The sequence below is a fragment of the Bombus pascuorum genome, chromosome 15 (assembly GCF_905332965.1).
Source record: "Bombus pascuorum chromosome 15, iyBomPasc1.1, whole genome shotgun sequence".
Classification (NCBI taxonomy): domain Eukaryota; kingdom Metazoa; phylum Arthropoda; class Insecta; order Hymenoptera; family Apidae; genus Bombus; species Bombus pascuorum.
Genome location: NC_083502.1, coordinates 3545902 through 3570695, shown reverse-complemented (window position 1 = coordinate 3570695; position 24794 = coordinate 3545902). Strand labels below are relative to the sequence as shown.

At 34.9% G+C, this 24794-nt stretch overlaps 1 protein-coding gene and 3 long non-coding RNA genes across 7 annotated transcripts; 3 read left to right on the top strand and 1 right to left on the bottom strand.

Annotated features, from left to right (window-relative positions):
- Positions 1-7: 7 nt before the first annotated feature.
- Positions 8-24794, bottom strand: LOC132914712 (uncharacterized). 4 transcript variants are annotated; one of them, XM_060974048.1, is made up of 3 exons: positions 24585-24794; positions 2027-2545; positions 8-1599 (listed from the first exon to the last, which is right to left on the bottom strand). In XM_060974048.1, exons 2-3 carry the CDS (start codon positions 2490-2492, stop codon positions 1409-1411), a joined length of 657 nt encoding a protein of 218 aa, XP_060830031.1. In that variant the 5' UTR covers positions 2493-2545; positions 24585-24794; the 3' UTR covers positions 8-1408. The 4 variants fall into 4 exon arrangements, with proteins under 4 accessions (XP_060830031.1, XP_060830034.1, XP_060830032.1 ...); XM_060974051.1 differs by having other exon boundaries at positions 2030-2545; positions 24585-24792; XM_060974049.1 differs by lacking the exon at positions 24585-24794 and adding an exon at positions 9654-9843.
- On the top strand, positions 5754-9561 carry LOC132914716 (uncharacterized). The gene is made up of 2 exons (XR_009659659.1): positions 5754-6435; positions 6553-9561. It is a non-coding gene; the product is annotated as an uncharacterized LOC132914716 (long non-coding RNA).
- On the top strand, positions 16354-21899 carry LOC132914715 (uncharacterized). The gene is made up of 2 exons (XR_009659658.1): positions 16354-19163; positions 19221-21899. It is a non-coding gene; the product is annotated as an uncharacterized LOC132914715 (long non-coding RNA).
- Positions 22961-24670, top strand: LOC132914714 (uncharacterized). The gene is made up of 3 exons (XR_009659657.1): positions 22961-23726; positions 23816-24188; positions 24279-24670. It is a non-coding gene; the product is annotated as an uncharacterized LOC132914714 (long non-coding RNA).

The window sequence follows — 24794 nt, the reverse complement described above, 5'->3', positions numbered from 1 at the left end:
CCAAGACTTAACGTTCATAAAGAACTTTTATTTAATAGCTACCTTTACATCTAATATCATAATCCTTGAGTATAATACATTTACAAGTAACAGTTCATACCAGGTAAATGTTTCTTATTAATAGCGATTCTAATGCTCTTGTAAAAGCACAGAAATGCCATCGACGTCGTAAAAGGTATCCAAGAACGATAGGAACAATGGAATTTCACATCAACATCGTTATACAATAAATATCGAACTGCATAATAATGTATATATCTCGCTTATTAGTTGGGAATATTTATACTTCTGTTTTCAGATTTTCTCGGAGAATCGAAGATTATATTTTACGATATAAAAAGATGCTCCCCTTTTCATTGTGCTTTTTTTCAGTCCAAAAAGATAATTCTAAATTTTTCGTTTTCGTTTCAACATTTTTTTCTCTTCCAAACGTAATTTTATTTTCATATTAAAATATATGTATATTAGTCCTAAACGTTTTCGTGTGTGATAAATATAATAAATGTATCAAATTTGCACAAAAAATATCAGTATCAAATTAGGACGAATTATTTTAGAATACTTCGTATGTCGATCCTCTTGCAAAACCTGCTTGACTAGCTAACACTAACAATGTACAGGTATGATGAAAGAGCTGTGCATACTTGTTATTTCCATCTGGTTTTCCTTGTCCTTATCTTAGAAATTATATATATATATAAAAAAAAAAAATAATTCAAACTAGCTACCCTTACGCTCTAGATATCCTCGTTGCATTCCTTAATTAATTAATTATTACTTTAAGTACACACCAAAGGGGGTTCCGTGTAACGTTATGGAATCAGTAGGATCTCAGAGAACTTTCAGTCATCATTCGTAACACTTTAAATCGTTATTTACAAAGATTGTTCGCAAAAATCTTCAGCCAAAAAGCGTTCTCAAAAGGAACTCCAAAAATATTGTTCTGATATGTGAGATGGTGATTTTTGATTATGAGAGATTTGTTTTTTAGATTTTTTTAGATTGTTGGTCCTGTGTTCTTGCAGTTAGACCTGGGTCTTTTCGCATAATGATTTGTCAACCAATATTATTATTATACTTTGTTTAATTCTTAAATTATAATTCTACGATTTTGAGTGACTTGTAATTTGTAAAATTTAGTATTATAGTTATGCAAGAGAATTTATTAATATTAATACCTTGATGTATAAAATTTGATTAATAATATTGGCTCACTTGTACAAAGGGGCATCGGAAATTTCTCGAGATCCAGTAAAAAAAATTGGGGAAGTGTGCTCACACGAGACAACTCGGTTTCCTCTCTCGTATATATATCACAGTTGCAAGCTCTGCTCGAATAACTAAGTTGGTATAGTTACAGAAACGGAAATTAAGTTGGTAGTGATCGATTCAACGTTCGTTCGGGGATTTACCGCTTGTTACGGCTCTTCATGGTGAATCGTCTCCAAAAGTTGCCGCTTTTCTTTGATGGCGTTGCAACTGGTGTATCATAAGGGTAACTAGATTCGTCATCCGTATCTTGTGCATTGGGAGTTTCTCTAGTGGGGGAGCCACCGTGTCCAGAATCTCTGTCTCCGTCACCAGAATTCTTTTCCAGACCTAGAGTACAAATGAATTACCATTCATTATTCTTTTCTATTTTTCAAGGACTTATTTTTCCATAAATAATCTCCTTGAAACATAACTCTAAGAATTAATACACACGTCAATAGTAAGCTCTCAAACAGTCAAGCAGTACGCTATCAGCTAGTCAACTAATAAATGAACACACTCGATAAATATTAACACCGAATTACTGAATAATAATTCAACAATATTAAATTTAATACAATTTGCAGAATTATAAATTTGATGGTATTAGATATCCCTAACGATAACCTTAAAAATACATATGTCTGGAATTGTATGTGCTTACAAATAATAAAACCAGTCCAATTGGCAAACTTTCATCAAAACATCTCAATTAACATATTTATGTATTTTTTAGGCTGATCCTGGAAAATGAATGGTTTTAAAAAAATCCTACCACCTCCAGCACGAAGCATGTCTAGGAACGTGTTCTCCGCGTTGCCACGTGTGCGTCCCTGTTTCTGCGATGGTGTCCCAAAACTCAAGCTCTGAATATTGATTTCCGCCTTGAGCTGTTCTGGCGGTATATCGTCTACACGGAACTCGTTCGGGTCCTCGACGAATGCCTGTTGCAGATCGCGCATGATTTTCTTGCGGATGGTTTTTTTCATGGATAGATGTCTCTCCAGGTGTTTTACGTCGCTTTCTGTTAAAGTCTTGCTGTTATCACGACGACGGGACTTCTTCTTCTTACTGTTCTTAGGACTCTCTTCTTCACCAGAAGTTGAGCCGACGGATACGGCACTGTCGTGTCCTGGCGCCTTCTCTTCAACTTGGAGACGCGTATTCTCCCATTTATTACCGAATCCAAAGATGTCTCGGAGATGGGGAATGTTCCTGTCGGCTGTTTGCTGCCTTGCCATTATTTTTGTTGCTTGAAGTTTGCGAATGATTCAACAGTTGTTTAATTACTAATCTGGAAAAAGATTTTTGATTTTTAAAAGATTATAATCACTAGCTTATACATTTGCCACTAGCTTATAGCTTTAATAGCTGTAATAGCCAAGAGACAACGCTATAAAAAAGGGTGAATAAATGATCAAATATTTGAGCTAAACAGTAATGACATCTAATACGAATTTTTCAATGTATATAATTATTTCTTACAAGAAGTATTCAACTCCCATGCTAAAAATTCACAAACATTTTTCTCCAAATAAGCAAATTGTTTATATTCTTGTATTTAAAAATCTTCTGCTGAAACGTTGAAAATACACTACAGTATAGCAATTAGAAAGTTGCATATCTGTATGAAATGATCATTACTACATTGGTCATTTACGCGGCTTGGTTTGAAAACGAAATAGAATATAACTAGTGTCTAAAACTAAAATTATACGTAAAATGGCCAATCGTAGTATCGTAATCTGTCACCGATAATAATTAAGCGTACGACGCAAGCGGTTTTCCAGGCGCCGTTAAATTGCACGGTTTATCAAGGAAGCTGCTGCTTTGAAGGAGCTTTAACACACGACATATTCCCGTTACCGTAAATACAGATCGTATATAATGCATTCACCATGCACACATTTCCTTTTTCATAGTGGACGGATACACGGACTTTAAATCGCCGGTGAAGAAATCCGAGTAGCCCAACCGGATTCTCGACAACTGTTCGAGAGATGAAAAGGGAAAAACTGATTTACCGACGATCAGCAAATACCCGTTAGACTATAATGTTCGCCTATATATGTTACTTTTTGTCCATCTTTTTCCCTTTACAGCTGTAAATGGCTATGGTAATTGAATTTTATTGAACTTCCGCAGAATGAGAATAACCAAAGTAGAAAAATCCAAAATAAGAAGTATTTGGAACATAAAAGCCGAAGAAGGGAAAGATTCAAATAGTAAATCCAACTCTTTATTTTCCAACTATGATGAAAATTCCCCACATTTACTTTCTTAGAGTAGATTACCAAACTTTACTCCCTTAAATTAAATTAGTCATAAATAAGCAATAAATTTTGAGTAGGTAACAAAATAAACGAATTAATAGTATCTCTACGCTGAATTCGCCTCTAAAGCCACCGACAGAATGCACAAATGGTAAATGTGGTCGAACGCAGTCAAACGCCCACGCTTGCATATTAGAATGCAACCGTAAACGCGTGCACACTTCGTGGGTTGTGATGGAAAAAGAACTTACTAGGTATAAATAAAGAGGTTTCTCACGGCGCAGATGGAAAGTGCGCCAAGGGAAACGTGGGCGAGATTTCGCGTTATCGATTCTGAAATCGGACCGCGCGGGCCCACGCTGAATCGCGTAATAGCCCGCCTGTCTTTTATCGACGAACAATAACCGGCTAGCTTTTTATTAATGCTCCAATAACGGCTGCTTAGTCCACTTCTGTTCCTAGATCTTCGCTCCGCTAGAACCGTAATCTGGTTTCGCGTGCTTTGTTTTACCCGATCCCTTTGCATTCAAATGTCTGATGTTTCTAGCACGATGTTTGTGTATGTATGTACGCGTTTTAGAATCTTGTCATGGTACAGCAGTCGTGTGGATAGATAGGATCCTTTGTTCTGGTTCTGCAGTTTGATGCAACGTTAATGCACCAAACAATTAGGAAATCCCCAACATTAATTTATGTAAATACAGTGAATTATAAGTAAATTTTTAAATCTGCAACCTGTCTTGCATTTTCTTATTTTTATTTAAATTCAGTGAGACTTCAGTGAGTATCCCAGAATTTTTTCAAATTTTTTGAGAGTCTAGAACAGTACATAATGGGATCTAAATGAATTTAGACAGGGAAGTAATCCTAACCTATATTCGAAGTATGGAATCGTTGCTATTTCTAAAAAACTATTTGAACAGGTTAATTTAATTTCAATATTAACAATATTTGCACTGTTTTTGTTGGAGTATAGGACGTTGAGTTCGAACAATGAGTGATTTAAGAATACGAATCGAGCGATTACGAAAGAGTTATTCGCACAGGTTTTAAGTATGCATGCTGTGTGCACGCACGTGGTTCTCTAGGATACCGGTCTGAGAGTCGTGAACTGTTACGCGGCCCGCAATCAACATTAACACGCTCCCCATTACGTAGGATGATATTTATCCGAGGCAAGACACTCGGTGTCGAACAATGACTGCAGCTAGCCATTTAACATTAGAACGAAAATGAATCACAGTTAATTTTTTATTATCAAAATGATAAAATATTAGAAATTAAACCACGTTTTCTTTTTTAGCATCTAAATGCATGAAAGACGCATAACTATTAAAATGAAGAGGAATAAATGAAATTTTTCATTTTCTGGAGAATAATTTATGAACTTTACTAAGTTAAGCAAAACAAGGATTCTTGTTAAATAGTGTAAAATCTGTTGCAACGTTTTTAGATTTTTGGACTTCACTGATAACAGTAAATAAAGTAGGAAATAAAAAAAGTAATATATCAAAAGCTGTTTTAGCAATTCTGGATTTTTGCATATTAATATGCCACATTAAGTGAAAAATAAAAGAAGTAGTGTACCAAAATCTGTCAGCAGTTCTACCTTTGAAATTAAATTACAGATTCCACTGAGCATACCAAGCTAAATAAAGAGTAAAATAGAAAAGAAAATAATGTATCTAAATCTGTTCCAGTACTTTTAAACTTGTGGAAACTAATCTACAGACTCCATTGACGATACCAAGTTGAATACAAAGCATGAAAGAGTAAATAGTATATCAAAAGCTGTCATAGTAAGGTATCATGACATGAAAGCACTTTAGGCTAGGAAATAAATTGAAAAGCTTGATTAAAAGCTTCTATAACGAAGGTGTAGTCTAGGCTCAGGTTAGGAAGAGCGATTTCCATAGCTTTTGCAACGGATCAACAATATACATATCTCAGTCGCCCGGTGGCGAGCTGGTTGCCAGGCAGCGAGTTTCGTCCAGGTAAACCGCTCCTCTCGTTTCCTCTTTCACCCGCTTGTGCCTCGTTCCCGATACAAACGCCATATTACCAGTCTATCGACGTTTGATATCGGTCGACCGGGCTCAGCGGTGCGCAAACTCCCTTGATACGGGACAAAACAAGTTCCAGACACAGAAACTCTGGTAGAAGAATGTCCAGGTGTTGCTCATTTCATCGAGAACTTGTTCTTTTATATGTATTACATAACCTATTTTGGGGAATTGCACTTTAGAATGAATAAATTTATGATAATTTGGAGAAATATCTTTTCAAGGATTTCGTAAAAGAATATTATCAACTATAAAAAATATATTACATAACTGAAATTATTATCTTTTTGGTAACATAAAAGATTGTTATATAATACAGCAAACATCTATATAGTATAGGACTGGAAAAAGAATTCTATGGCAAATGATCTACATTACAGAGAAAAATATTGCTATATATGCGAGGCATAAAACTTCTTCAAATTCTTTTCAGTTTTTACTTTTTTCTCCAGAAAATATTTCAAGGTCACAGTTGAGTTAGCTTTTCATATAGTACACATAAATCTTTCAGTAATATTTATGGTCTGTGTAGCGTAATCTGGTTGTTATCTAATAATTCAGTACAAAAATTTCATTTTCAAATTTCTTCTTTTTTTAGAAACTGGAGAAGGGAAAAGCATTTACTGTTGCGTAAACCAGTCGAATCTTCTGACGTGTACATTAAATAACTGTTATGAAACATCGCGCTATGGACAAAGAAAATTTCTTCCTAGTAGATTACTTGCACGAGTTTTTATGGATCAAATGCAGAGATTGAGTTCATTATATTGCAAATGCGTATTACGAATTTTTTGCATTAGGCCCTACCTTCCAAATACAAATCTAATGGCCTAATATCTAATGATTAGGTTGATATCATTAGATTTAAAGTAAGAACAATCTGTTGTCATTTCATATTTTTGTTATAATTTTTTTATAAATCATATATCAGCCTATACATATATAAAATTTTTTCTTCTTTTCAGTTATAGAATATGCCATCTTTATTTTGAGTAAAAACCTGAGACACCCTATATATGGGAAATATATTGCTGCAGTTGTGTTCAGTGAATTCTGTGTTACAAAATAAGCGTTGATTCCGGTTCGATAGCTGTTACAAGATTAATAAGCACGCTCGTAAATTATCGTCGGGCACGATACAAGTTGCGCACCACTGATTTAATGGATGACTCTCCCGGCTTGGTGTGGTAATCACAGTAAAAAATCTTTCGTTCGAACGAGCTTTGGATCCTTGGTAATTTTGTCGTCAACAACACTCCGTGCTCCTCTGCCCTTTAATTATGTATTACCAAGAGATCTCGAAAAATCTACGTGAAAAACGCGGTTGTCGTGTAAAACTATGGTTCTGCTTGGTTCAACGACATTGTAGCTGAATACGATGGTTGAATAGCGTGGAATAATTGGGCGAGATTCATTATTTGTATGGAAATGGTACAGTTAGATAATAGACGGATGTTTATGCAAATTTATGTTATTATGAATATGATTCAAAGAGTGGAATCCATAGAGCAATTATTTATTCACTAAATATTATTACAAATGCTATGAAAACTGTAGAAGATAAACCTATTCTTTTTAAGTATTCAACATGTTATATACCGATTTAATCTTTGTACGATTGCAATAGAGTACTTTGACACTAAAAATCCCTATAAGAAATGAAAACAATTGAGATTGTAGCGAGAGTTGTTATCCAAAGTTTTGGAAATTTTTTTACGGGATAAAAACATGATAAGACATTTTGATTCCTTTTTACAGGCAAGCTCTGTTGCAATTCATTTTATATATCGAGCATTGGATTTTTCGAATTTAATACGTCATTAATTAATACTATCAAAATGAAGCAAACTCTGAAATTGATCTAAGCTCTTGATCATCTATGAACTATGAATATAACACGTAAACACCCATAGTATAATAATAAAAAATAGTAAAAAAATTCAAAAATTTTTTACATGACTATACGATTAAATGGTTATGCAATAGTTGCGGAATAATTTTGATAACAATCAGACATGATCTGATAATCATAATTTGCAATTTTCATTAAAATTCGAAGTGAGCTATGGAACGATATCAAGGGAAGAAAACTCGTAAACTTGTTAACGGCGGTAATTAAAGTGGTTGGTGAAGAAGTCTGACACTATTACATGAACGGGATAATAATTGCTTCATAATGATATTTCTGATGAAGATAATGTTTCACGGATAGTTGTTGCCACCTGTACTTTTGGAATTTTTTTCCTTCTTTTCCATATTTTTGTGAGTAATAAGCTTGCCTCATCATGCGCTGTATGATTTCCAGGCCAGCCGCTATTTGGCACATTTTCAATATTTTTTTCCAGTCATGCTTGCTTAACTTTTTGTGTATCATTACTCTTCTTTCCCTCTAAAAATTTATTTCATGCGTGGTTGTACGTATACATGACTATGTTAAGTAATATATACACGAGCAGAATTTTTATAGTGGGCCTTATACAAAGAACTTTCCTCGCCGAGTTTCTTACGTGATTACAAAAATTCCTTAAAAATTGTATCTTCATAAAAGCCAAGTAGAATCTGACCCAATACATTGTACAAACTACTACAGTGAACAAATATGGGAAACAAATCTCATAAGATAAAATTGAACGAAGTCGTAATATCAGTTATGTTTCAGGCCTAACTAATGATTACACTAAAGACTTTTACGCTCTCATATGACATTTAAAAGTGTAAAAGCGCAAAGGATAGAAATAATGTGCAAAATTGGTGTAGAAAAGATGAAACAATTCTTTGTCTAAGTTTTACTCTTTTTAGTTGTCTTGCAGTTTATTGATGATGATCGAAAGTAACTTGGATCTATTTTCAGGGAACCGATGGAAGTTCTTTATTCTGAAGCAAGAGGACCAAGTGGAAAGGCAGAGACTGGCTATTAGCGTACGAAATAACGCCACAATGTACCGTAAGCCTTGGTTGAGCCTTCACGCATGGTGGATCGAAGCGGACAGGACAGGAGGAACAGGCAATAGCACACGATCGATTCGTGGCTCGTTACAGAGAGTCTGGTCGAAAGTTCGAACGAGGCCCGTACATTAATATTTCCGTTATTGCGCGCACGAGCACCGAGGTTATGCCTTTCACACAGCCAAGTAATAATACGGAAAGTGATCGTTCCTCTCCCAGTCGGCTGATCGATCACGATACGGATTTTAACGAGCCTTCATCCGATTAACGCCCCACTGATCACGCAAATCTGACTTCAGCCTACTTTATTAACTTTTTTATGATGTTACATTAAGCAGAAGATCGCACTTAGTGTTAATAGAAATTTAATGGATTATAGAAGGACACACATGTAATTTTAATTGCTAAATGGAATATGTTTTTAACGTATAAGATGAGAATAATTAAGGAAAAAACAAGTATAAGCAGTTTGAAACAGGTTAGAGGATTAGTAAAGTAGAATTATGGATGCTGAACAGATAGCGTATGTTGGAAAAACCCAAGTGATTAATTAATCATTGGTTTAAATGGTACTTGTGTCAGGATAGTAATAGAGCAATTAGTAGTAGAGTAATTATCATTCGAACATGGGATTCTGAGGTCTCTGTGGTTTCATAACACTGCTAGATCCATTCAATCTTGGATTTCCTTTCGAAGAAGTTGTTGATCGACTCTTAATACGGCACAAATAACTACTACACTCTGTTCATAGAATTCTTGCACTGAAACGTTTTCGACTTGTCAATGTTGTAAACACAGACTCATGAAAAGAGACATCTTTTCAATTATTTGACCTATCGTAATTCAAGCTTTAAAATGAGATAGCTAAATGTACTAAATTTTAATCAGCTTGAACAACGAAACTCTAAATTAGTTAAATTAATTGTCAAGACAAGGATCTTAAAGAATCAAAACAAGCCACAAATCTCAACTCGGAATAGCATTCAGCTTCCAATCTTACAATCAAACCATAACAATAACAGCAATAATTCAAGAACTAACGAAAAAAGATCTTCAAGCGTCGAACCACTCATGAATCTCGACTCAGAATTGTGTTTGACTTTTAAGGTCGCAATCAAACCTTGACAGTTCAGTTCCATAGATCACTGGTAGATCCTTAATCCAAAATGGTCACATGTACACCACTGTTTATTCATTTTCACATAAATATGTTAATGAAGAACTGTGAAGAAGCGAATGAACTAAGAGGAGAATAACGTTTGAACGCGTTGTAGAATATCCGTACAAGTCTGTGGCCGCGGCACGACTAAACGTCGATCCAGGACTTTCACTTTGAGATCCAGCCGGCCCTCTGTCCCTTCTCGAGCCGATTATTCGTAGCACACCCACGCTCTCCAACTCTGAATCACGATCGAATTGTTCTTACGTGGATAATACCGTTCCCTGGCTGGACAGAGTGGTTCTCTGTTGATACAGAGACGGATTTTCCTTAGATTTATCCAGGAACTAAAAGTTAACGTGGTTATCCGGGTTTAGAGGATAAATGACAGTCTGAAGAATGTTGTTTGCAGGAGATTGCTATTGCGAAGAAGATAATTGGGATAATTAGAAGATTCTTGGTTAAGGTTCATATATGTAGGTGTACAAAGAAGTTGAAAGAAATATTGATTGTAAAAGTATCTGAACACATTAGCTATTTAGTATATTTCATCTAAAATTATGGAGAGTGTATATCAGGATATTTTATTTAAAATAAGAGTGATGGTCCAGTAGTTTGAAAGTAAAATAAATTATACTTTTTAACAGTTGGATACTTTAGGTAACTGTATATATAATCCCTCTATGTCTTCTTTTTAAGTATGGTTGAATAAGATAGTAAAATTTAGAGTTCCCAGATGTCTGCATAGGAGGAAGAATTAAATGGATTGATGGAGAGTCGTTAATTAAAATTTATGATGCTAAAGTATAGTTTGAAGCTCACTGTGTAGTAGGTTGACCACAAGAACAAAGGAAGATTTTAGAAAAAAGTTTATCAAAGAAACTTTCCACAAAATAAATAGTAACTGTAAGTAACTAATAGCAACTATAAGTAATGAATATCAATGAATTAATAAAAATAAAGATACTGGTAAGGATACATTATTAAGAATTTCTTGAATAATAATAAAAATTTAATAATTAGGAAATCCTAAAAGTTTTGTTAATATATTTCATAAAAATGCAAAATTAATAATTTTATGAATGTTTACTTTAGATTTGAAGGAAGTACAAATATCGGAACATATCAAAGGAATTCAATGAACAAAGGACGCGAACGGAAAAGTGAATGAACTTCGCGTGTCAACAACACCAGAAACCGCTCAAAGTTTGCTATCATAGTTCGTTGAACGAGGAACGGCCGAGGAAGACGAAAAGGAGTCAGCGCTTACGTAAACGCGCTTTCGTTTGTTTTTCAAATATGCACCGGCTCGATCCTGATTCAGCACGGAAGAGCATGTGGCTTCTACCAGTTCACTGCGATCCGTCTCGCTGATATAATCAACCAGTAGAAACTCGACTTTTCACTCGAAGAAAGCAATATAACAATTATTACCTAAATTCTAAAGTTTTGATAATCACTCGACCAAAGGAAGTTTTGGAAGATCGGTCAAATTTGACGATTTTGGAACATGAAAATGCGACATTTCTACAAAAAGTCTGAAAATTTGAGAATTGAAAAATTTGGAGAATTGAACGTTCTCTAATCTAGAATCTGTAAAGATTTAAAGATTTGGAACTTCGAAGTTGTGATAATCTGATTATTTCAATAACTTAGAGATTTGAAAATATAAAAATTAGAAGGATTGAAATTTTGAAAACTTGAACATCTGATAATTTAGAAATTAAAGAATTTGAAAGTGCGAACAATGAAAAATCTTAAAGTTTCTAAACGAAAGCGTGGATATTAATCCCAGAATTAATATTTTGAATTTTGTTAAAAAAATATTATTTAAATATTGATATCGAAGTTAACGCATCGGTTAACAAGGATGAAACGTTTACTTTTGAACATCGATGAATGAAAATTAATACTCCATGGTAAAGGCGGCAACAGAAACGTAATCGTGGCGGGTTATATCGAGTCCCAGCTGTTCACCTCCGCCAAGCATAATCCATTCCCTGACTTTCCTCGTTCTACAGTTACTCCAGGGTGAAAGGTGAACCATCTCCTTTCCCCTCGAACCCGTACTGACAGGAGGATCCGCGACTATACTTGTCAGAACCGATTACAACATCGTGGCTCTCCCTGTTTTCTACCACGTTCTTTGAGAATGAATCCTTGAAAAAGCTGATTCACTAGACCACAGGAGGGTTGCTTTTTTATACACGACAAAATACTACTAATTATAGTGTGAAATGCTTCGGAGTTACTCTGATGTTATTTATAAAAATATAGTTATATATTTTTAATTTTTAACACTAGACAATTAAGACGAAGTTAGTTAAGAAGATAGCTAAGTTATTTCTACCAAAAGCAGCCAAAACGACTGGTTTTTAAAAAATACGTAGTAACAGAATATTTTTATATTTATTAATTTATTACTATTATATAAAAGGAATTCCATATTACGTAGTACATGTTTGGTATTACTAATCCAGCTGGAACTATGATTTGGAATTTCTTAATTTGCAAATTTTCAAACTATGAAATCTTTTTCCTTGAAACTCGTCGGTATTTGCACGTGTCATGCTTACACAGCGTCACCTGCATCACTCGTCTTCGGGAGCGACCAGGCCGTGACGTCAATGTAGCGTTATCAGCAGCCAGTATATCAATCAATAGATCAAAATCTTAAATTTCTAAATTACTAACCATCTAAAGTTTTTAATTTCTTAATTACCAAGCAATTGGGAGTTTCAAAATTATTAATCTTTCAAACATCTAAATTGCCAATTATAAATTTTCATAAATATAAATTGTAAAAGAAATTAAGCTGAGTATTGGAAGAAGAATAATGCTCCAAGGATAGTACAGTGATCGTCATTATCCCAAAACAAGCAAATTTCGTCAGCAAATATCGTAGAATAAGGCCAAGGAAAATAAGAGATCGACGAACAAAGAGAATCACTCGCTTACTGGAATCGTATCTAATCTTAATCATTATTCTATTCGCATATTCCTGTTTATTATTTTCCCGTGCCCTCGCTGCCAGTCACCAACACGAAAGTGACATCATATTCTGCTCACGAACCAGTTCTCATTGACTTTAATACCAGCTCTCTATGGTGGAGTTCTGGAAGATGGTCGTCAGGTGCGGTCATAACCTCGCAATGGGTTCACAGACACGTGTACTAGTCTGTCGAGTTCTGACATAAGTTCTAAATAAAAAATTGCAGAGGCGTTTGTATTTTCGTTGAAAACTTGACGTTAATAGGGTTAAAATGAGAAAAACTCGGCCGAACACGTGAGAAACAATGGCTCCTTCGTTTTGCTTGGAAGTTGCGAGACGGTTTGTGTGCAGTGCACGCTACACCGAGCAGAAACTTCAGTCTCCATTACATAAGAGAATAGCCGGTCCTCTTCATCTTTTTCCTCTCTCGAGTCCATCGTCGACGTTGAATCACCATAGGCGTCTAGACGAACTTAATTAAACCCGGACACATAACACACCCTACAGATTTTTGGCATAGATAATAATGTATCAACATCAAGTTCATTTTAATTTAAATCAATGATACGATAATATTCCAACATTGATTTTCTGATGAAGCTTATAAATGAAGATTCAAACTCAACGGGTAAACAAATTTTAATTTACATAACCTAAACTTTGAAAGTAAATCCTTCTAAATCTTTTCATCCATAAATAAGGATTCAAAATTAATAAACAAATCTTGATTTACGTAACTTGAACTTTAAAAAAATGGATTTTCTTAAATATCGTATACGCCAATCTCCATGAGGAAAGATTTTGCAAGTCTGGAAAGCCATACATCAGCTTTCCAAAGCAAAGTTCATGGAGGGACAGCTATGAAAACCCGGAAGGGTTGACAAACCAGTTTTGTGACAACGGTGCAGCGTTTATCGATTATCTTCTTAACCTACGTGTATCACAGGTTGTCTGCTTGTATAATTGCCATCGATGCTCGAACCCAACTTTTCGATTATTTCTATCATTGATATATGTATGTAAATACGTTCTCACGTTCCTTTTTGGAGGTTAGATAACATTGGAGAGTTGGAACAACACGCGGGCGTTATAATGTCCCATGGAGGAAGCAGCCACCCACAAAAGAAAATCTGCCGTGTAATAAAAGGTAACGGTGCCTGGAAATAATAGAGTACGATATATCAACAGAAGGCGCCTCTATACTTTGTAATTTCACGTTACACGTAGTCGTACGTTTTTCTCCGCTATATTTCATTTTCTTTATCCTTCGCTTTCTTTCCTTGTCAATCTTTTTATAGTTTTATTTTTAAAATATGATTTTATAGTTTATAAATCTACATAATAATTAACTATCGGTTATTAATTACTGATTGTCTATAATTTATATACTTTTTGTAAAATGATTTTACCAATCACAAGTATTTTTATAATAATTTTCTAGTCATTTTCATTATTGATATATGAATATACATCTTTAATAATTTTCATAATAATAAGCAATATTACAATAATTTCTTAGTGTCAAGCGTGAGTATATTTTTTAAATAATTTTACTGTCGTCGTAAACTTTGTTGTAATAATTTCGTAATGATTTCGTTAGAGTTGTATGGTTGCAAAAATTATTTTTATATTTAGGATTCATAGTTAGTCGAATGTTTGATTGCAATTTTGTTAGAATGAGTAACGAAGTAATGGAAAACAAAGATGTCACTACTTCCGGAAGCTAGTTTCGCGACGACTTCCTGCTCATCGCGATGTTGCTCAAGAAACGTCGGAAATAAGGTTGGAAAATCGTGTTCCTGCCATCCAAGCATCGACCAATGAAGTTTTTTCTGATGCAATAATCATTGCGACATGATCATCAACGAAGATAACTATAAAATACGTGTGGGAGCGTTTCCATTATTATAATATTTTTCCTTGGTTTTTTGTCGTATAAACTTTCCACTGAGCCTTTTCAATAATTACTTGTTAAACTTTGCTAAACAGTGTTTTAAGACAGATACATAGATATCAGAAAAGAATTAATTTGGGCCCTTATTCAATACAAAACAAAGAATTATATTGTCGCGGATTTCTTTCAACAATTATTTAATTGGAATATTTTTTATTTTGTTATCCATGTTGCATTACTGTCATTAAATTTTTTGATAGAAATGCAATCAAATTAAGATTAATATAATATAATATTTAAATTACAAGAAAAATAATTCAAACAATATACGTGAACTTTTGCCTCATATTTTTAATTATATAAACTTTAGTTTTTCAGTGAACTATTATTGACCTAATTAAATTAAAATCGGTAACAGCACTTTTTTCTTTTTAATGCTTTCTACAAAAATGTAGATGATTACAAATTTAGGGCTACTCTATTTATACATTATTTAAATAATATTTATATACTTCTCTGTTTTATTTATGTAGAGCCAATAATGGATTTGCAAATAATTGCATTAACAGCAAAAGTAACGCATTATTCATGAAATAAGGAGGACCGTAATAAGCCCCGGAGAGAAACTCTCCATTCACGATGCATGCTCTTTTCCAAAGCCGACGATTTAATGCTGGCGTCCTCGATTTGACGGGAAAGAACAATACTGCGAAGAAAAATGTGCATTTGCAATACACACTCTTAAAAGATACGATACTGATGAGGCGAAGCAACGATCCACAACCTGTTTGCTAATTAATTAAACACTCTAACGTCACTAGCCTTATAGAACAATAAGAAAATAAGAGGTGATTGAATCTGTAATATTTACACAAACTAGTATATTTAACGAAAGAAGACTACTTTGTTTAAAAGTAAAAAATTATTTTTAAAACAATTCATATACAATTTTTTAAAGTAAAAAGATAGAATGTATAATAATTTCCTTCCAATTACTTCTTAATGAAAAATTTATTCGTTAATGAAATTTAAATATAAAATTGTATTTGTAAATAATTATAAGAATAATTGTCATACTTATTATAAATTCTATTATTATTGTAAATTTTATTTTTATTACTTTTCATAATAATTATAAAAATAGAATTTATAATAGATTCTGCAAAATACTTAGTTTTATTGAATTATTACTCTTCGATAAATTTCAAGAATTATATGCTTCTATCTTTTCTTCAGCTAGTAAGGAAAAGCAGCGCCACTAATTTTTTTTAATAAACAAAACTACAAGAAATATTGTTAATTGGAGATTAATTGAAGATCAGAGAGCTTCTGAAACGCGGCAGTACCTTTGGAAAGACGTCCGACAAAAATCCACGGAGATCGTTAAGTTACCTTACAGGCCGATTCAAGGACAGACAAGTATCATCAGGATTGCGAGTCATCCTGCTTGTTCTTTATACTCTTTTTTTCTCCTTTTTCCTTGGACTCCGGCGTCCTTCCGTGCCGGACGCTCTTCTTTACTCGACACTCGTTTAAAACTCGTTTTTAAAACCATCTACGAAAGTTTATTAATTTCATTTATATCGGCTTATAATTGGAGATTAGAATCTATATTATTAGATCCTGATTCGATTAGATTTTCTTATGATAAATCAAAATTTTAAATATTCTTCTAATCTTCTTATAGGTTTGGAAATTTGCAAAAATTAGGTTAAGATTAAAAATAATTGATGTAATTATTGATGTAAAAGTTCTTTATCCTTATGAAGATTAATTAAATTCTGTGTAATTTATTGTGTCAGTTTAATTGCGTTTAATGAAAGTTTAATGCCAGGAGAGGAATTTCTCTGCTAGGCTCTACATCTGAGAATCCCCATTTATAGGAACTCTTCTATAGTCTTCCATATATAAACATAACCTTTTTTCAGAAAGGAAGAAAAATTATGGAAGATATTGTTTCAAATGTTGGAATGTTTCTAAGAAATGATGTCTTTTTATGCCACAAAATATGCGAAATATCTTTTCTTAATTTTCTATATAATTTTTGTAGAACAGCATAGAAATTTCATTGGGTGATATTAATTGGTATAGCTATAAAATTATAAAAAGAAATTTACATAACCTATAATCTAACAATTCACTAATGATTATAATACTGTCAATTAATAAATTATTGTGCAACAGGTGGAGAATGTGAAAAGAATGGTGAGAAATACAGTAATTTATAGTTTGGAAAGTGAATGACGCGATAATTCAAGTCCTGTGAAGAGGTAGAAGAATGAAGTTGAAAAAGTCAGGCACAAACTTCTTGATGAAGGAAGTTGTTTGCGGTCGAATGAATCGGACCTTGGCAAGAGAAGTCCAGACGGTGCGGTGCTGGAAACAGCTCAAAGGAGTCCGCGGCACGTCGACAAGACGTCCCCTTTGTGGGATACCGTTCGACCACCGAGCAAGTAACGAGATCTTGGTTCGTGGAACTCGCCATAACGACCCCGCCTCTCGTTTGTCCAGAAATTCATTCACTAATTCTCCTCTTACCTTCTGCTGTCACAACATTGATCTGTTTTTTGATTAAATATCACCAACGAGTCTTTATAGTAGACAAAAGGTATATTATGATGAGAGATGATCAGTAGTTGAGAGGTTAGAATTCTATACCTAGGGGAAGATACATATTCACGCATTTGTGAAATAATATCTAATAAGAAGTTACATCGTAAATTGTATACAATTAAGTATACGTTCATCACATTGCTAAAATGGGACGTGAAAAAGTATTTAGAAGAGGGCAGAACGTATTGTTTCAGTGAGAAGAGGTTAGGAGGTTGTTTACTCGAACTGTTACATCGAGTTCGATCCCCCAATTGTTTGGCGGAGAGCGTGTATCGATCGAATGGTTCGAGGAGTCAAGCGTTCGCACGTGTCCGCACCTTTTTCTTTCTTTGCAGACATTGGATACTGTATACGCTGGATGCTGCGCGAAACCGTTATGCAACCTGCAGCGTATAAGTGGTCTTTGCTCGCCCAGATTCCCGTTGCCCTGTCTCCGCATCGTTTTGATCATTACAAAATGGCTATGGAGAATTATAATCTACTCATCCAAAACTACAAGTTCCTTAAATTTACCTTAATTAGGAATGAGATAAAAGTTATAAGAATTAATTTAAAAAAATGGAAGAAATGAAAAATTGACTAGGTTATATATTTTCACGGTTGATAAGAACAGCGTAGCATTGGAAATAAATAACGTTGTGCAATCATTCTTAACGACTCGATCGACTACGACGAAACCACATTTTACTGCTTGTTTAGCCTTCGCATTTTTCAATACCAGTTCTTTGTACCCACGTAATTGAAATATATATGTATGTAGTTCCAATGTAATTTCAGATTGGGAAGTTTCATTTCCACTTCTCCAATGTCATTTAGCTGTTACAGCTATACAAAACCATGGTTATTCACATCACGAAGACATCTCCCTATTTCCCGTGTTCTATAACGTTTTGAAGCAATCGTATAGCTTACTTCAGAAGCGACGTTCATTGTTTTCTCTGTATTATGCTTCACTGTTTCAACGCGTTTTGAATTCTTCCATACAATTCAAACTCAATATATGTACTTTTTTCAAATGTACTGCTTAAAACAATGATCCACCCACTATTGAACTCGAAAACGCCATCTACATCAATAAGTATTTGTTTGAATTACTGCTTTGTATGAGGTTACATTATTTAATAACTTTGTCAAACTGTCTGGGAAATGAATTTTAAAATTTTGTAGATTAAAAATTGAAAATTTTGAAATTTTGGAAATTCGACGGTTGTCGAATAAAATATCTCTCTAACTTTACTTGTACTTTGTACCATTTTTTAATTTAAGGTTATATACAGGTATATTGTAAAACGGATAATGTCACGAGGTATTTAAGGCGACAGACTCCCACGAGTTACCGTCGGCGTCATCGACCATCATGATCCCCGTGTTTAGTCTCTGGCTCCATTTCCTTCTCCCTTTCGGCCACTTTCCTTCTTGTCCCTCCTCGTCTCCAGCCGCTCCCTTATTCGCTTTCAAGTATTCTTCTCTTCTTTTGTTTCTCTCCCCCTTTTCTTCTCGCTACATTTGTATTTTTTTTCTTCTCTCTTGCATTGTTTTAGTGTTGAATATTTAATAGTTTAATCTCTTTTAATTTCTATTTCAAATATTTTAGATATTTCTTTATATTCTAGTCTCGAAACTTCCCATAAGTGTACAAAAAATCGCAGTATAATAATTATTGTGGAAGTCACAGCAATAAGTCTTAACAAGCAATATTTTTTAAAAAGGATTAACCGTAGAAAAATGTCTGTTCGCCATATTTTTCGTTCTTTGAACAAATGTTTCTTGCTCTGCCCATTTCTTCCTACTCCTTTAATCTATTTATGACCGAATTCAATTACTCCTCTCTCTTCATCTTTAACCTCCAATATATCTTCCTCCTTCTGGAATCGTGTTCCCCATGAAAGAAGAAGAATGGAAAGCTGTGACTCGATTTACGACCCTGTTTACAGCTTCCGGAAGAAGCATATCGACCTCACGCACGCACTAGGTAAGATTAGTTACCCTAACCGCTAAAAAAAGCGCCTAACATCGGTGATCCTTCCAGATGACGAAAAATGGACGCAAATTGGGGTCAGGAGGAGTGGCATCACATGTCCAAGGTGTGCATCAGGTAACCATGAGCGCGTTTATCGTCCTTTAAAAGAGATTCGAGCGTCGTGTGGACACTAGCAGAGATGAAGTCAACCGAAGGAGGGGTTTCCTCACCCAAGGTGATCCGGTATAAAAGCGAGAGGCCATCAAGAGCGAGAAGACCACCTGACGAATCCCCACGTATAAAAAGAAACAGGATAAAAGAAATCAAACTTTATTGATCAGAAAAAAGATAATTAGCATCGGGTCAGGACCATATTTAATATCATACAAAGTTTTCCTGGATCATCATACATGATATTCCAATAATCATGGATACCTTGTATAATAAATACATAAAGGAATAAAAATCTGTGACTAGAAGAAAAAACACAAGAAATACCATTTGGTTTGAATTTCGAGATTATGATGGACAGGAAAATGTAATTAGCGAAGAAGACGCGGAGATTCCTTGATGAAGCGCTTTTTTAATTAAGGTTCGAGTACGTTATCGCTTCCAGATGTTTTAACGAACATTTTTTTGGCCAAACAGAGCTGATGTTCTAGGTTGTTCACCCCGATGACCACTAAATTAATTCTGGCGATGACATTATCCGCACCCCCGCGTCCCTAGCCCTTGAAGCGGAGCCAGTGACTCATTGTCAATGACTTTCCATCAATTTCCGCCTCGTTTCGTTTACCATGGGGAAGCCACAGAATCGCGAGTCATGGTTTTATTATCAAGCATCAGTTTAATTTCTGTTCCTCCTTAGTAAAAGTTCTCCTTTTTTGTTTACAGTGAATCTAACTTTACTTTAGGGATTCTAATTCTCAAATTAATTGTTTTTAGAGTAATTATAGAAGGATTAAATAGAAGTATTAGTAATAATAACAGAATTAGTCTAGAGAAATGATTGTTAAGTGAGTAACCAAGTTTAAAAAGGCCTCGTTTTCTATCAATACGAAACTGGAGACCAAAATAAGTTAGGCCTTGAGGGTTTGACTATACATAGACTGGTATATACCTTATGTACAGGGTCAAGTCAAGGCGGCGTTGTCTTGGAGGCGACTTTACGATGCAAATACACGTTGCCGCGATTTGTACAATTTTCTCTTGTTTGGCTAGAGAGCCGGACGCTGGCGCCGTGACGCTGCATTCGTTTCTGGCACGAAAATAGTCAGCAGTCGACGGAGAAGGATAAAGGCGGCTCAGTCGAATGAAAGACTAGCCTGAAGGCGGCAGACGGACAAAACAACAAGTTAAGGGGAGAAAATCGAAGTAAACGCTTCGTCAAACCGTGTTCTCGCTGCCCTTTCCTCCTTTTACCAGCCATATTCTAAAAATAGTTCCGCCATGTGAGCAGGGAAAGTGCGTCCTTGGGTCTTCGGAGAACAAAGATTGCAATTGGCCAATCTGAAGGAAAACTAATCGAAGTATTAGATTATTATCGATTCTAACTTCATTTCAATTTTTTAAGGACGATATATTGAAATTTCAAGTTATAATATTTGGGAAAATATATTTCTTCTAAAATTTAGGCAGTAGACAATTAGATATTTAATCTTAAATTTTTTCAAATATAAGTATAGTGTCAAATGGAGTCAGAAAGTAGCGATTTTCTAATTTAGTAATTGCCTGTTAAAGAAACTCACTGGCTTGTTTTATTACCACACGATGGTAATTGGAGATTACGTGGACGTTGCATGAAATTTCACGGGGAAAAACATAATTCGGCCTAAATGGATCAAAGTATAACAGAAAGAACCGTGTAATTACAACGCTGCGCGAAAATGTGTATACAGAGGCGAGGATAGCCGGTTATCCTGAAGGCAGCCAGTGGAACAAAGAGAAACTACCGGACACATAGAGCGTCTTGGGCAACCGGCTTGGTGATTTCGTAACTCCCCGCGCCGCCGCAAACTGTATCACATGAGAGAAGTTTGATCCCCGATACAACATACAACGTTTGCTGGGATTATGGCGTATAATTAGAGAACAAAAGAGAGACAGGTATAACTTAAAGTATAGTAGGTTACGCGTAAATGAAGATCTTAGGATAGGATTTTTGCTCATTTTTTATTCGAATGTCACTTTATGATTGAAGAGACTGAATGCTGGAAACACGGCATATAATTAAAGAATAAAATAGGGACACTTATAACATGAAATGAAGCATAGAGTATTGAGTATAAAGAAACGATTCTTCAGAATTTTCAATGAGTAATGGCGGCAAGATTGATCGACTCTGTCAAATGAACTATTGAATGGCGCTTTTTTCTAAAGAATCCTCGTTGTTTACAGTGACGCATCGAAAAAACTGCGTTAATTGGTCGAAAGCATCTCAATGAACGGAGGAGAAATCGTCAAGAGTCGAATGGATGGAACGAAATCATTGTAGCACTGCGGAATCGATTCTTTGCTTGTTGGGCAATCGACAATCTGCAACCTGGAACAATTGTTTCCACTCTCGTTCCGCGTTCAATCGATTAAAAAAAGAATTTCCATGAAATTGTAATTATGCAGTTATATGATCAGTAGTTATTACATAATACATGCAATGTAGCTATTATAAAAATATTATAATTGCTATGCAATCTGAATATTCGAAGAATTCTAAATTTGGAAATTTGGAAATCTTACGGTTTGAGAATTGGAAAAAGATAATTTGAGTATTTGAAAATTGCAGAATTTTAAACTTGGAGAGTTTTTAATTTGGAAATTACAGAACTGGAGAATTTTAAATGTGGAAATTTCAGAACTGGGAAATTTTTAATTTGAAGTTCTGAAAGTTTGAAATCCGGAGAACTATAATATAAAAGACCAGATTTAATGACACCTACAAGTTTTCCACTTTATCAATGACGACCAACGTTGTCAATCAGTTCGAATTTGTACGCACGTTGGATCGATTATGACTGACGACAATCACCATGAATAATTATAACCTGAAGCAAGGGTCGTACACTGAAGTTCATGGAGGATCGATCAGAAATTCTTAATGGGGTGCGGGTCAATAAACAGCCAGATGTGTTTAATGCCATCCAAAAGACGTCATTATTGATTACCATTAACAAAGATGGCGCATGGTAATTAAACTCGCCCTCGAGACACGTGGATCAACACTCTGAATTACCTACAACCCGTGAAGTGACATTCACCATGAGAGCCTTGCGTATCACAGGGTTATTGGATTCTCGTTCAAGTATAAAACTGGTAACAAAAATAACTAAAGATAATTTAGAATGAAAAACACAGAGGAGTCATTAAAGGTCAATTACAAGGACTGAAAGTTATGGTTGATCTAAAATTAATGTTCACATTGACCTGATCAGTGGCCTTTAAGTTGTTTAAGTTGTTTCTTCCGGAAGAAAAGCGTAACGTGAGACAGATGGTCCATTTGACCTTTGTTCATCTTCCCCCTTGAAGATAAGTTTAAGTTAATTCTAGAAGTATAGCAAGTTAGATACATCGAATTGTATAGAGCGGAACATCTTTGAAATTCAAGCTTCCTCCAAAGTAAATTAGCTCATAACAATGGCTGGAAGTCGACGGAGCGTGTGTGCACTCTTCCAGGTCAAAGTTCACGCTCGGTTGAGTTCCAAACATAAAGAAAACGAGGATATCTGCATCTCCAACGTTATATGCTATAAATGTTCCCAAAAGACATAACCGGGATAAGAATTAATATTGTCAAAATTATTTTAGATTCACTGTCCAATTTCATCCTAACCTAAAAATTCATGATCATCTATGAGAAAAAAAACATGATAGAAAATTACCGATCAATCGAAATTACGAGGTTCAGACACGTCTCTGCTATTTCACTGTCCATTTTAGATCCAATCCACATCCAAATATTCAAACCTCAGAACGACTAAAATAAGAAACAAAGGACTATCGAAAGTAAGTGGCCAGTCAAAACTACAAAAATCAGACACGTTTCTGGCATTTCACGGTCCCGTTGTTCGACTCGTATTAATTACCATTGCCATAAATTCCCATGTTATGCGAAGAGACGAAAAGAAGTTTGTTGCTTTGTCGGCCCAGCATCATTAGGGTCGGCTCCCCACTCAATCTGTTCCCCTCCTAGAATTCCTGTTCTATTTCACACGAGTGACACGTAGCACGGAGAAAGACGCATTAGGGTCGAACGGAAACGGATATTAGAAAACGTCGGATTCGAGACTGTTTTTCCGCGACATCGTGATGACGACAACATCGAGATCTGACGAGTAGACGTCGATGAAACGGCGACATCATCGAAGACGACCTCGATTCCATCAAGGATAAGGTCTCTAGAGGGAGATCCCGGGAGAGCTCCCCGATTACTTTCGCCATTCTAAATGCGCTCGAATTTCTAAGATATTCCAGCGTACATATTGCGTTCGACGCGATCGACGCTGCGGAGAAATTCGTGGGAACACACTTGCCACGAGCCGCGATTTCGCGGCTTCTCCACGGGTTTCAAGAGCTACTGAGGTTTGCGTTTTATTATTTTTTGTTGTGGCTAAGGTTTTCCTTGGGTATTTTGTATCAGAAATAAAGAAAACTGTTATTTTCAATTTCAGAAATTGAAAGATTCGAAAATTGGAAAATTTTATATTTGGAATCTCAAAAATTTCATGGCTTGAAGATTGGAAAATTTTTAATTGAGAATTTTGATATCTTGACGCATTGAAAATTCTGTAAAATTCTAAACTTAAAATTTTGATCATTTTATTGCTTTAGAATTTGGAAACTTGACGCTTTAAAAAATGGAGAAATAAAAGTTTGACGCAATGAAAATTGGAAAATTAAGACGTCGGACTTTTGCAAAAATCAAAAATTCGTTACTCCATATACGAGCATTTTGGCAAAGAGACTAATGAAATGAAGAGCGCATTAATCAATCAAATATTTCTGAACTATAATTACTCGGGTAGTAAGGTTAATTAGCCGCGGGTCAGTTTACTTGTAGAAACCGGTCTACGGTTGCACAATTTCAATTGATCCATTGAACCTTGACACAGTATATGTGGTTTTGCTTTCCAGGTGTAGCAAGGTGCATGTATATTTAATAAGATAAGAATTGTGGCGCGCCGCTTGTTCCAGACGCTTGCTGATGTCATCTATTCAAATATCCGCGTGTTACAAACAACTAAATATATATTCTGAAAACAGTCAGAACATTTTACCAAAATCATACTAAATTTCTTCAAACCTTATGAACTCCAGTAATTTCTCTCTATTTTATTACAATTAAAAACAAAGAAAACAAAAGTACCCGAAAAGAAGGAGTCAAAGAGTCAATAATACTCAATAACCAAAAACAACACAAAGAAATCTTAAAAGACTCACCGTAGATGTCATCCAACTTCAATCACCAAATTCTTCTAAGGTATGATTTATTTTATTTTGAAATATTTTTCAGTCACTGTCAAAAATTATAAGTTTCGATTATGTTTTGCTCAAGAGAAGCCACCAACACAAAATCCGTGATCACGAGCGTGCAGAGGCTCGCTCGGGACTGAAGAATACAGGATATAGCGAGGAGCACGTCAATGAAAG

Bases quoted from the DNA above. Each gene is read 5' to 3' on its own strand.
- LOC132914712 (XM_060974048.1), bottom strand. From the start codon at position 2,492: ATGGCAAGGCAGCAAACAGCCGACAGGAACATTCCCCATCTCCGAGAC. The intron at 1,600-2,026 runs GTAGGATTTTTT...TTTGTACTCTAG, and splicing joins CATGCTTCGTGCTGGAGGTG to GTCTGGAAAAGAATTCTGGT.